At 52.8% G+C, this 13,764-nt stretch overlaps 1 protein-coding gene across 1 annotated transcript in view; it reads left to right on the forward strand.

Moving 5' to 3' along the window:
- The window catches only part of ACACB (acetyl-CoA carboxylase beta), a 100,550-nt gene extending 87,019 nt beyond the window's left edge, over positions 1-13,531 (forward strand). The window contains exons 41-52 of the mRNA XM_039240620.1: positions 1,333-1,443; positions 1,948-2,091; positions 2,898-3,018; positions 4,578-4,674; positions 6,728-6,824; positions 7,387-7,522; positions 8,315-8,492; positions 10,364-10,476; positions 11,415-11,569; positions 12,162-12,332; positions 12,435-12,571; positions 13,167-13,531. Coding sequence (XP_039096551.1) covers positions 1,333-1,443; positions 1,948-2,091; positions 2,898-3,018; positions 4,578-4,674; positions 6,728-6,824; positions 7,387-7,522; positions 8,315-8,492; positions 10,364-10,476; positions 11,415-11,569; positions 12,162-12,332; positions 12,435-12,571; positions 13,167-13,293 — 1,587 coding nt within the window. The 3' untranslated portion in view covers positions 13,294-13,531. The remainder of the gene's footprint in view (positions 1-1,332; positions 1,444-1,947; positions 2,092-2,897; positions 3,019-4,577; positions 4,675-6,727; positions 6,825-7,386; positions 7,523-8,314; positions 8,493-10,363; positions 10,477-11,414; positions 11,570-12,161; positions 12,333-12,434; positions 12,572-13,166) is intronic.
- The last annotated feature ends 233 nt before the right edge of the window (positions 13,532-13,764 follow it).

Genomic DNA, 13,764 nt, shown 5'->3' on the forward strand with positions numbered 1-13,764 from the left:
AGCGTCCGACTTTTGCTTAGGTCATGATCTCGTGGTTCATGGGTTCGAGCCCCGCGTCGGGCTCTGTGCTGACTGCCAGCTCAGAGCCTGGAGCCTGTTTCAGTCTGTGGCTCCCTCTCTCTCTGACCCTCCCCTGCTCACACTGTCTCTGTCTCTCTCCTAGAAATAAATAAAACATTAAAAAAAAAGAAGAAGATGTATATCATGTGTTATAGGTCACCATATATAATATATATATTTATATGTCACCATATATAATTATATATAGTATACAATATATTATATATTTATATAATTATAATTATATATAATATATTTATAATATGTTATATATATAACATATAATTATACAATATAATATAATAAAATTATAATACTATAATATAATTATATAATTTTATATAATATATAAATATATTATATATTTATATATTATATGTTGATATAATTATATATGGTAACATAACAATTATATAGATGACATATAGATATGATATATATAGATAATATATATTATACATTATATATTTACATAAGTATATATGGTGACGTAATATAATTATATAGATGATATATAGATATATAGATATGATATATATGTCATTATATATATATATATAATATATATAGATGATATATAGATATATAGATATATATATGTCACCGTATATGTGCCATATATATGTCACATATATATATGTGACATATAACATAAAATTATATAGATGACATATATGATTATAATTATATCATGTATATAATTATATATGATGCCATATATATACGTGTGTGTGTGTGTGTATAATTTTGAAATAGTTACGACTGACTCACCAGAAGTTACAAGACAGTATAGAGAGGGCGCCTGTCCCCCTCACCCAGCTTCCCCAAGGCAGTACCCTACATAATACATTATCGAACCCAGGACATTGACATTGGCAACACTCTTACCTTGGTGTAGACCGTAGTCATATATCACCAGTTTTGCACGTGTTCTCAGACGCCCTTTGGCTGTGTGAGAAGCCACCATGGCTCAGAAGAACTACATACAAGCTATGCCTTGTATGAAGCAACAACCAGAACATTCTGTGTCTGCTGTCTGTCCTCACAGCAATCTTCTCTGTTAAGCACATTCTTTCTGGAAGCCAGGGTTAGGTGAGCCGGAAGAACTGGCCTGTGCCTGTGCTATCTGCTCACCAGTCAGGCGTCCAGTGGCCAAACTGTGCCCTCCACATGTGCCCTGAGGGTTCCTGGGCTTCCCCACCCCGCCCCACCCTGCTGTGGGGAGTGGGCCACACCTGTCTTGGGAATTCAGAAGGGCTGCTGTCCCCACAGGTGACCTGCCGCGCCCTTGGGATCGGGGCCTACTTGGTGAGGCTGGGCCAGCGAGTGATCCAGGTGGAAAATTCGCACATCATCCTGACGGGAGCCACCGCCCTCAACAAGGTGACTGAGAAGGAGTCTGTGACGGGTGGGCATGTGGGGCCAGGGCTCATTTTAACACTTCTACCAGCCCCTAATGGGGGCTCTTCTTAGTGTGAAGACAGAGTCCTTTCTAGTAATATAGGAGCTCGTTTTCCAATCTGTACTCACCTAGGTCTTTTATGAGACAAAAAAAAAAAAAAAAAAAAAAATTTTTTTTTTTAAGTGTTAGGTTCTGGTGGTAAAACTCTCTTGTGTCCCGACCACTTGAATTTTTAAAAAATTATTAAAGTGCGGGTATCTGGGTGGCTCTTCAGTTAAGCGTCCGACTTTGGCTCAGGTCACGATCTCACCTCAGAGATTGTGCCGTACTTGATCTGGACGCAGCCTGGGCCTTGGGATTTTTGAAAGCCCCCAGTAACTGCCAGGGGCAGCCAGGGTTGACGACCACTGAGGGAGAGGACTTCCAAGCAGGTGGAAGTGGCCTGAGGTGGGCAGCCCGTTGCTAACCGCGCCACGTCAAAGCAGGTCCTGGGCAGAGAGGTCTACACCTCCAACAACCAGCTGGGTGGCGTGCAGATCATGCATTACAACGGCGTCTCCCACGTCGCCGTGCCAGATGACTTCGAGGGCGTGTATACTATCCTGGAGTGGCTGTCCTATATGCCAAAGGTTCAGTATCCGGTTCCCCCACCCCAACCCTGCCCCAAAACATAGAGTCTGGAGGACTGTCATCAGGTTCATTTGCTGGGTGGTGTGAAAGTTTGGAAGACAGGAAGTGCTACCATTGTGGCTGGGCTCAAGTTTTCTTTACTCCTCCCTCCTTCCCTCTCAGACCCAGCTCTGTCTGGCTGCTCTTTGCTTTAAAACAAATGCCATTGTGGTGCTTGGGTGGCTCAGTCAGTTAAGCGTCCCACTTAGGCTCAGGTCACGATCTCACCATTCATGGGTTCGAGCCCCACATTGGGCTCTGTGCTGACAGCCTGGAGCCTGCTTCAGATTCTGTCTTTCCCTCTCTCTCTGCCCCTCCCCCACGTGCACTCTGTCTCTCTCTCAAAAATAAGTAAACATTAAAAAAGTTTAAAAAGCAGGGTGGCACTGTGTCTCATCAAAAGAGGTAGACTGAACAATAGAGAATCCTGAAGCTTTGCAGTCAGGCTGGATTTGATTGCTGGCCTCCTCCTTGCTAGCTGTGAGACCTTGGGAGAGATTCTGCATCTTCCCAAGCCTCAGTTTCCTCATCTGTGAAATGGGAATAACAATAGCACCGACCCCAGGGAGTTACCTGGTGATTCAGTACAGTGATATTGAGAGTGGGCACCTGGGCAGGCCCTCACCAAATGCTACTCATACTGGCGATGACTGGCTGATTTGGGCTGGGCTCTGCTGCATGGGCGAGCATAACCATGGTCGGAGGAGAGGAGTAGATGGTGGCATTCTTGACTGGCACAGAAGACTGAGGTGGTTTCCTTTTCTAGGATAACCGCAGCCCAGTCCCCATCATCACACCCACGGACCCCATTGACAGAGAAATTGAATTCTACCCATCCAGGGCTTCCTACGACCCCCGGTGGCTGCTCGCAGGCCGACCTCACCCAAGTAAGTCCTTATGCTTTGCCCGGGACCTGGCTCTTGGGTTTCTTTTCTGAAAAGCAGGGGTGAAGGGGCCCTCCAGTAAAAGCACTGATCCATCCTTGGTCACAGATCCCAGAGGGGCCACCTGAGATCGGATGCGGCAGGAGTGGAGGATTGGGGGGAATTTTCTCCATACTCTTCCCAAGCCGCTAATGAGGAAGGGGTGGAAGCAGCCTCCGTGTCCTCGGGCCGGTAGATGGTGGGAAAGTGCAAGCGGGGCCCGGCCCCCCTCCCCTAGCCACCCTGTGCTTCCATAGGTGGAAAATGCAGACTACACCCCTCTCTCCCTCTCTCTCTTTCTATCTGGCTAAACCTTTTTTTTTTTTTTTTAACGTTTATTTATTATTGAGAGAGACAGAGAGAGCACGAGCAGGGGAGGGGCAGAGAGAGGGGGAGACACAGAATCTGAAGCAGGCTCTTCACAGCTGACAGCACAGAGCCTGACGCAGGGCTCGAACTCACAAACAGCAAGATCACGATCCGCGCTGAAGTTGGATGCTCAACCAACTGAGCCACCCTGGCGCCCCTTATCTGGCTAAACCTTAATAAGGCGGCCCTCCATGGGCTCACCCAGGATGGATGACTCTCTCGTACACATGTGGGTGTGCACACTCACACCTGCACACACACATTCTCCTACTCCCTCTCTCTGAAAGGGGCAAGCTTGCCTCTGGCGGGTGTCTGATTACATCCCAAGCAAGCAGAACACGCCCGGAAATTATCATAACCCCGAGTCTGGAATTTCAGATGCCGCCCCTCTGCAGGAGGGGTGCCATCAGGAGCACGCCCAGGAAGCCCCAGGAAGCCCCATGGCTTGCTTGCCCCCCCCACCCTTCCCTCCCCCCGTGTGTTTCTCTTGCGCTTTCTTGCCCGTGAGCTCTGAGGGGCTGGCTTTATCTTGTTTAAAAAACATCCCACTGATTTCTGACCCTTTTCTCCATCCAGTCAGGCCAGCCCTCGGACACACCAGACACCGGAGTTGGGCTGCTTTGCCTCCCTCACTGACAGCTTGTGACCCCCGTGTCACCCGGCTCCTTTCTCCTTGTCCCCACCACAGCCGCGGACGCCATGGTGTCCATGCTTCCTCTGAAGGGATGTCTGCAGTGGACGTCATCATATTCCCTCCCCTTCCCCATCCCCCCTTCTCTCTCTTTCCCTCTCTCTGAAATTGAAGACACCCCCCAGTGAAGCTACCGCTGGCACGTTGGGATGAGGTTCCCGGGTCCCCTCAGCTCTCTTTGCCTCTTGCGCTGACCCTTGGGACCAGGATCTCTGTGTGTTTGATGGTTGGATGTTACAAACGGGCTGAACTGCTGACTTGGAGTGTTTTCTGCAATCATGTTTTCTGCGTTTTGTTTTGCTTTGCTTTGTTTTCTTTTAACAGGGTTGGGGTCTCTGTGGTTTTCTGGAGAAACGGGGGTCTGGGCTGTCACAGGCAGGTTGTCTGCCCTCCCCCCCCAGGCAGACCCGGGGGGACCGTCATCAACCCGGCCCCGTGGCCTGGGCTTCTGTCCTGCCCACAGCTCGGAAGGGGTCCTGGCAGAGTGGATTCTTTGACCGTGGCAGTTTCAAGGAAATCATGGCGCCTTGGGCCCAGACGGTGGTGACCGGACGAGCCAGGTAACCCTGGGGATGGGGCAGCCTGCACTCGCCTGGCCTCACCAGGCCGTGGGACTCTCAGGCACCAGCCAGGGGTCCTTTCCCCCTGAGAGACCCCCAAGAACACTTTCCTTTTGGCCTCAGGGTTTTCTGAAAGGAAAACCAATTTGGGGGGATAGTTTTGTGGATGATGAACTTCTTCATAAAGTCTAGATTTTTCTGTGGCCTTAGAAGGCCATCTCAGCCAACCGCCTGCAGGGGACAGGACTCTGGCCCCTAGAGTCTGCCCCTGGGGCAGGGCTCCCTCGCCACGGGGGCCACGGACCCCTTTGGGAATCAGAAGACAGCTCCGGGCGATCCCAGCAGAAAACTACACAGATGCTCAAAACTATGAATTCTGTTTCACGAGGGGATGGCTTAATTGCTTGGATGCCTTCGGAGCTGAGCAGCTCACTCTTCACTGGTGCAGCCCTCCTCTCTTTAGACCTTTCCGGTTACCTGCGGGCTCCTCTCCAACATGGAGCCCTTATCATTTACCTCACAATTACCCCTATAAGTTAGCATTCAGATCCTGGCACCGTGTAGTTGCTATGAGTCCAGGCTCTGGAGTTGGATCTGAGGTCAAGCCCAGCTCTGTCATCCACTTTCTCTGGGACTTTACCTCCTCATCTGCAAGATGGGGATGATAATCCTGCCCCCAGTGGACTGCTGTGAGGACATTTGTTAAGCACTTAAAATATCCTAAGTCCTCCTCAGTGGCTATTCCTGTCCATGTCGGTGCTATTATCTTTCTCCTGGGCATAAATACATATTAAAATACTAAATATTAAGCCTAGTACTAATAGCTCATCACTTCTCTGTAAATGTTTTTTACATGTTTTTAAATGTTTGTTTATTTTTGAGAGAGAGAGCATTAGTGGGGGAGGGGCAGAGTGAGAGGGAGATACAGAATCTGAAGAAGGCACCAGGCTCTGAGCTAGCTGTCAGCACGGAGCCCGACCCGGGGCTTGAACCCACGAACCGTGAGATCATGACCTGAGCCGAAGTTGGGCGCTCAACCAACAGAGCCACCCAGGCACCCCTGTCAGTGTTTTATTTAAAAACATTTTGCGAAACCCTGCTCCCTCTTCTACACAGAAGCCCTTCCTTTATTTAAAGACCATCCCTTCACCTGCCTCATAAACAAGAGTGACGGGGGTTGTGCCTGGCTCGGGGCTGGCCAGGAGCAAGCGGGTGGCAGTTGCCAACAGCACGGAATGCCCTGAGCAGAAGCTCCTTCAGGCTCCGCGGCCCCCACCCCTTTCCAGGCGCGCCTCGGTGCCTGGACCTGCCCATCCCACACGCCGCCTCCGTGTGGCAGGTCACACCTCGGTGCCTGGAGGGAGGAAGGTGTGTTCCGTGACCTTGCTGCACCCGGCACGTTTCAAGTGCTCAGCACCCACATGAGGTTGCACATCGCGGCTGCCATTCTGGGTGGCACGGATGGAACACAGCATCGCGGCAAGTCCTAGTGGATGGCGCTGCTCCGGGCCCTGCGCTGGCCTGACCCTCCCCATCCCCACAATGGCTGCTGCCCCAAGGAGGGCACCAGGGCCGCCTTCCCAGCCCGCCGGCTGGTGCGGAGGCTCTTAACTGCTTGGGAGCCGGCTTCTTTGCCTTCCAGTAAAACAACCCGCCAGGGGTGCCTAGGTGGCTCAGTCAGTTGAGCGTCCAACTTCGGCTCAGGTCACGATCTTGCAGTTCATGGGTTCGAGCCCCACGTCGGACTCTGTGCTGACAGCTCAGAGCCTGGAGCCTCTTGCGGATTCTGTGTCTCCCTCTCTCTGCCCCTCCCCTGCTCATGCTCTCTCTCTCTCTCTCTCTCTCAGAAATAAATAAAAAACACTAAAAAAAAAAAAAAAACCCGCCAGAGTACAAGCTGTGCACTCGTCTGCATGCATGCCCACATCCCAGCCTTTAGTGCCAGGTACCTGGGATGCCCAGAGAATGTCAGCCAGGGCCAGGCAGACCCATCTACTCCCGAATCCAAGGGCGCGTTGCCCAACTCCTGGCTGGCCCATTCTCCACCTCACAGGCTGGGGGGGATCCCTGTTGGAGTGATTGCTGTGGAGACGCGGACCGTGGAGGTGGTGGTGCCTGCAGACCCCGCCAACCTGGATTCCGAGGCCAAGGTCAGAGAGCTGGGGATTTGGGACTTTGGGTTCAGCTGGCTCAGGCAGCCCGAGTGCATCCTGGGTGGTCACTCACCTGCCTTTCTGGGTGGAGCCTCAGGGCAGTCCCTGGCCCTAGAGGCTCATGTCTCCAGCACCATCTCTGTGGGATGCATAAGTGTCCCACACTGTCTTTCTTCTTCAGGGGGTGACAGGTCCCTGGGAATCCCTCCTGCCCTCAGCTCCTGGCCCCGTCCATGACTCTAGCTGGGCTGTGGCACATACCAGGAGGAGCTCACGGGTCAGAGGGTGGGTCCTAGGACTCAGGACGGCCTGGACTGACTTGGCACGCCTTTGAGGCTGTAAATGAGGCAGAAGGCACCTCCCTGGGCTGCAGTGTGATGGGGAAGCAGGGCCCCTGGCAGACACACTTTGGGCCCTCCCTGTGAGCCCTGGCTCTGGTGTGGGTGCCAACACAGATCAGATTGCCTGCCCCCGAGGGTATGGTTCAGAGGGCTGTCCCCACGTCCCTTGCCGCCACTCCTGCACTGAGGAGTCTGATCCAGGCCACCCCGTGTTCTAGGTAATCCAGCAGGCGGGCCAAGTGTGGTTTGCAGACTCCGCCTCCAAGACGGCCCAGGTCATAAAGGATTTCAACCGAGAGAAGTTGCCCCTGATGGTCTTTGCCAACTGGAGGGGATTCGCCGGTGGCATGAAAGGTAAAGCCAGCTCGCCTGTGGGTGTCCCAAAGCTGCAGGGCCAGCACCCAGGACAGGGAAACCCCCTCAAGGTGGCGTTGTCGCATCATCATCGTAGCCGAGCTGCGCTCCAGGCCCCCCACCCCCCACCCCCAGGGGCAGGAGCAGTTCAGGACCATCTACCCATTTCACAGATGAGGAACTGAGGGCTCCCAGCGTGACTAGCCAGAGGTCACCCTGTGAGAGGCAGGGCAAGGTGGGCCACCCTGGCAACTTTTGCTGCCGTGAAGGGGCTAAGGATAAGACCAACCTGCGAGAGGTCCGAAGTGAGGATTTGCTGTGAGCTGATCATGGTACATGGTGTCAGCTCCTGGCATGATGATGGCTGGTTTCATTATTGCAGCCTGACCACGTAAGGCGCCTGGCGCTTGGAGAGCCTCATCTTGGAAAACAAGGGCCACACTGTCTATGGGTGGGAGGGAAGGATCTGTGTCATTGCTGGACAGGGACAGGGTGGGGGGTAGTCACCTGTCAGAGCTGGAAGGAAGGGACCCTTGAGATTGCCTTACACTTTACAGACGGGGATGCGGAGGCACCAGTGCAGGGCGGGGGCAGTGGCATGGCTAGGGTCACACGGACAGTCAGGGCGCAGTCTGCACTGGGCCTGCACTTCTGTTCTTTCCATGGTGCCATGAAGCATCCCAGCCGAACATGCTTTCTCGGGCTTCCCAGGGCATCGACGGCTGCAGGCTTGGCGTGCGGACAGGTGCTGGGGCCTGAAGCCTCCTCACCAGGCAACTGCTTTGCTTTCAGACATGTACGACCAGGTGCTAAAGTTTGGAGCCTACATCGTGGACAGCCTCAGGCAGTACAAACAGCCCATCATCATCTATATCCCACCCTATGCCGAGCTGCGGGGGGGCTCCTGGGTGGTCGTGGACTCTTCCATCAACCCCCTGTACATAGAAATGTACGCAGACAAGGAGAGCAGGTGGGTGTGTGACCCTCGACCTGGTTTCGCCTCACCCCCAGTCCCGAAGCCCCATCACCTTTGAGCCGCTGGCCAGGGATTGCCGGGGCATTCTGAGGTTCTGAAGGATGGAGAGCCTCCAGTTTTACCAGTCCAAACCTAGCAGCCGGTGCACTGGTGGATTTTCTCAGGAGAGTTCATGGCTGGAGCAGGAGGTGACAGAACTGTTGTCTGTTCTGTTTGCATTCAAAACTTAAGGGGAGACCAAAAGCACCTGAGCTTCCTGGCAGCCAGGATAAAAACGGAAATAGAGCCAGTCATCTAGTTCTCACTGAGCTCTGAGTCTCCGCCAAAGCTGTGAGTTCCTAGAGGGGCTGTGCTTTATTCAGTTTTACACCCCAGGGCTTCGCACAATGCCTGACTGCTAGCAGGTGGTTGGGAAATCCTGGCTGACCAATTGACTGGTAAATACTTGCATGAGAGGTTTCTGGTTCTTCAGGAGAAAGAAAACCCTGGCTTTCTGAACTTTGTTAAGGAGGGATTCATTCATTCCAGGAACGTTTACAGAAAGGATAATGACAGTAGTACTCACCACATGGTGTTTGAGTAACTTTAAAGTGAAGGCTCTAGGGGGCCTGGGTGGCTCAGTCGGTTAAGCGTCCAACTTCGGCTCAGGTCATGATCTCATGGTTCGTGGGTTCGAACCCCACATCAGGCTCTATGCTGACAGCCAGCTTAGAGGCTGGAGCCTGTTTCAGGTTCTGTGTCTCCCTCTCTCTAAGACCCTCCCTTGCTCACACTGTCTCTGTCTCTCAGAAATAAATAAAACATTAAAAATTTTTTTTGAAATAAATAAAGTGAAGACTCTAAGTTGGGGCACCTGGGTGGCCCTGTCGGTTAGGTGTCCCACTTCAGTTCAGTTCATGATCTTGCGGTCTGTGAGTTCGAGCCCTGTGTTGGGCTCTGTGCTGACAGCTCAGAGCATGGAGCCTGCTTCAGATTTTGTGTCTCCCTCTTTCTCTCTGTTCCCCCCCACTCACACTTTGTCTCTCAAAACTGAATAAATGTTTAAAAAATTTTTTTAAAAAAGAGGAAGACTCTAAGCTATGTGCTGTGTAGGATGTAAAGACCTCAGGAGTAGTTTTGCCCCAAATATAGTCATCCTCTTCCCATGTCTGTAATTCATTCATTCATTCAGTGAGTATTTATCGAGTATCTACTATGTACCAGGCATCATGGTAGACATTGTGATATGGTGCACGTGAGTGAAACCTGTCCCTCCTTCAATGCACCTAGACCATCATGGGGGACTTGTTGAGGTCAGCCCTCCAGGATGACTCAAGACATGAGTAGCCTCAAGTGGGGTCGTTACCTTTTCACTCTGGCCACCAGGAAGCTCAGAGCTACGTAGAGTATTCCTCAGGGCTCCCAAGCCATCAAAAGGGGATGAAGGGGGCAGTGTGGAGGTGAGTGAGAGAGCCAGCTCATAGTGGACCACAATGAGTTCTCCATTGTTCCTTTGTGGGCTTGGAGGAGATCAGAAACAGCACCCTGGCCTGAGGAGAGCAGGATTAGGAAAGTCAGAAAGGACTGTAGCTGAAGAACGGGAGGGCTGTGCTGTTCTGGAGAAGAGTCCTGTGCTCCCAGAGCCGGAAGGGCGTTCCAGGGTTCAAAAAATATGATTTTAAGAGGTTGGCTCAGCCCCTCTCTATTTTATGGATATAGAAGCAGATGATCAGAGTCCCCTCTGACTTGCCCAAGGTCACAGAGTGAGTCGTGAAAGAGCCAGGAACTCACACCCCGACTTCCTGGCTCCCCTGTGTCCACCCCCACGTCTCCTGGCTGTAGCTTGCTAGGGAACATCTTCCACCCCCTTCCTCTTCCTTTTTCAGGGCCAGCATTCTGGAGCCGGAGGGAACAGTAGAGATTAAATACCGCAGGAAAGATCTGATAAAGACCATGAGGAGGATCGACCCAGTTTACAAGAAGCTCGTGGAGCAACTAGGTGAGAGGGTTGGAAGTGCCTCAGGTCTCTGAGGACAGGGGGACCCAGCCCGCTCTGCCTCTGCGGGATTCTCATCTGGTACAAACCAAGTACAGCTGTGCCGAAACATCTCAAAAGTCGTGTTTTAAATGTGCTCCTATAGCAAAATCAGCCCCTTTGCCGTTAAAATATATGTTTAATGCCTTAGTGTATTTGCTTCTGAACACACACACAAGATACAACAATGGAAGTATTGGGGGCCAGTGAGGAAGATGAGAATTTGTGCAGCAAAATGTCCCTTTAGAATTTTCCATCAGACATAAAGTATGCTACCGATTTTGTCTGAGTGATAGCTTTGTTCCCCTGGTCACCTTAGATGTAATTCTCTTTAAAAGTCCATATTGGGTGGCGATGTCTTTATACCTGTGCTCTTCACAAGATTGTGTGTGCGCGCGCGCGCATATGCGCACAATTTCTTTGGTTTGATGTCCGAGTAATGCTGATCCCTTAGAATGAATTGGGAGCGTTCTCTCCCGTTTTCTGAGTTTGAATTGGCTTTATATCTTTAAATCTTTGATAGGAAGTTTCTGGCTATAAATTCATCTTGACTATATGTAGGACTCTGCAGGTGATCTGTTTCCTCTTGGCGTAGCTGCCACAGTTTATACATTTCAAAGAATTTGTTTCATCTAAGGAGTGAAATTGGCACAGGGTTGCCTATCATGTCCCCTTATTATATTTTGCAACATGTGTTAGAAGTAGTAAATGATCGTAGCCCATGAGCACAGTGGTTCTTCCCGAGAAGGGTGGAGGGGGGGCACATTTACAGTGGCACGCTGAGTGCCTCTGGCCATGGTGAGCGCGTTTCTGAGACCCTGCGAGCAGCCTGCTTTGGGGGTACCTTCAGAATTAGAGCGCAGGTCTGTCCTGCAAACCCCGGTTTGTGCTCTTGCCCACAGGAGCGTCGGAGCTCTCCGACCAGGACCGCAAGGACCTGGAGGGCCAGCTGAAGGCCCGGGAGGACCTGCTCGTGCCCATCTACCACCAGGTGGCGGTGCAGTTCGCCGACCTCCACGACACGGCCTTCTGCGTGCTGGAGAAGGGTACCATCTCTGTAAGAGCCTGCAGCTGCGGGGGCCCCGCGTGAAGGCCCCGTCCTAAGGTCACCTGCTCTCCAACCGGAGGAGATCTGGGCCCAAAAGCTACATGTTAAAAACACCTGGGGAGCTACAAAAATAAAAATCCCAGTGCCCCGGTGACTCTCCGGACCAGTGAAATCAGAGTATCTGGGGGGTGGGAGCCCGGTATCAGTACGGCTGCAAATATCCAAGAGATTTCAACGGGCAGCAAGGTTTGGGAACCACCAATCTGACCTCTGTGTGTGTCTGTAACCTCGGGGCCGGATTTGGGGAGGATTGTTCCTGCCCGGCACCCACCCTCCACTGACCGGCACAAGCCCCACCCCATCGCCCCGCCCCTAAGAAGATATCCGACCCTCACCCACCACCCCTCCCTCCCAGCCAGCGCAAACCCTCCATGCGTCTGGTAAGCCAGCGTAGAGTCCCGGTGAAAATCTTGGCCCCGCCACCTCCCCAGAGCCTCAGCTGCCGGGCCTATAAAATGGGAATGATCACAGAGCTTGCACTGAGGGCAGGGCCCGCCCCCCACCCCCTTCGGAGGGCTCAAAGCCTGGGGCTTGTCCCCAGGACATTTTGAATTGGAAGACCTCGCGCACCTTCCTGTACTGGCGGCTGCGCCGCCTCCTGCTGGAGGACCAGGTGAAGCAGGAGGTGCTGCAGGCCAGCGGTGAGCTGAGCCACGTGCACATCCAGTCCATGCTGCGCCGGTGGTTCGTGGAGACGGAGGGGCCCGTGAAGGTGGGTCGCCGGAGACAGGACGGGTGGGCGGGCAGGGCCGGGCAGGGCCAGCCTGCTTAGGCACGGGCTCCCTCTCTGAGGCCGCCTCTCCCCCGCCCCCAGGCCTACCTGTGGGATAACAACCAGGTAGTGGTACAGTGGCTGGAACAGCACTTGCAGGGGGGCGCCGGCCTGCGTTCCACCATCCGTGAGAACATCAAGTGCTTGAAGCGAGACTCGGTCCTCAAGTCCATCAGACGGTAAATCCTACCCCCGCTTATCCCTTGGACTCCTTGGGAAGTGCGGGAGCCAGGATTTAGCTCCAGCCGCCTGACCCAGTGGGGGGAGGGGGTGCAGCTTGACGCCAGCATTGTATGCTGTGCCCCCCCTCCCCCGCTCAGCCTCCTGTGTTGAGGTTCACAGCTAGGGTGCATCTGGGAGAACCCACATTCTTAACTGCGAGGCCAGAGGCCACTGGCTCCCTTTTTCTATCAGCCTTTCCAAAGGATTTGCTCTCCCCATTCCAAGAGGGCCCCTGCGAGGTGGGTAGTCGGGTATGTGGGTCCCCATTTGGGGAATGAAGCTGAAGTTTAGGGGAAATACCGGGTCTCCAGTCACACAGCTAGTGACTGACAGGGTCCACTGTCCTTCGAAGTATTCTGACCCCTGGCATTCCTGACACATGGGACCCCCCCCCCCCCACGGTGACCGCAGCACAAAGAGATTTGGGAGCCCTGGGTCATCACCTGCCCAGGAACATGACACGGTCCCACACAGGGATTTTTAGGGACTGCCCTAGGACCCTCTGACCTAAGTGGCAGGAATGACCCGCCCTTTTCTCCCTTCCCCCTGCAGCCTGGTCCAAGACAACCCTGACGTGGCCATGGACAGCATAGTGTACATGAGCCAGCACATCAGCCCGGCACAGCGGGCCCAAGTCATTCACCTGCTGTCCACCATGGACAGCACACCCTCCACCTGACCCCGCCCACTCGGCCCCTTCCAGGACCACAGGCTGGGCAAACCATGCTGACCCGCCTACCGCAGGCCTCATCAGGACCTTGGGGGTTTGCTTTTTAAAAACGAACAAACAAACAAAAAAAACAGAAATCCCTGGGCGTTTCTGCAGGGCTGCTGGCCTCCCACTCACTCCTGTCTCAATAAAAAGCCCAGGAGTGCCCCTTCCACGCAGAAATAGCTTCCTGTGCATCGCTGGGAAATTTTTCTGGTGTCTCAAGAAATTTTTTTCTGCCACATCCCTGAATCAAACTGAACCCCACACTCCCCAGTTTCCTCTAGATTTTCAGTGCCTGGCATGCGGGACCCGGATGTTTTTCTGGGCTTGTTTTATATCAGATCATGGAATCTTTTATTATTTTACTCCGAGACCAGTTGCTGACGTAAGCATCGGATATAGTTCGGCAGAAGGAACAGGCCAAGGAAGGAAGTGCAG

The sequence above is a fragment of the Hyaena hyaena genome, unplaced genomic scaffold (assembly GCF_003009895.1).
Source record: "Hyaena hyaena isolate Hyena2069 unplaced genomic scaffold, ASM300989v1 scaffold_0, whole genome shotgun sequence".
Classification (NCBI taxonomy): Eukaryota; Metazoa; Chordata; class Mammalia; order Carnivora; family Hyaenidae; genus Hyaena; species Hyaena hyaena.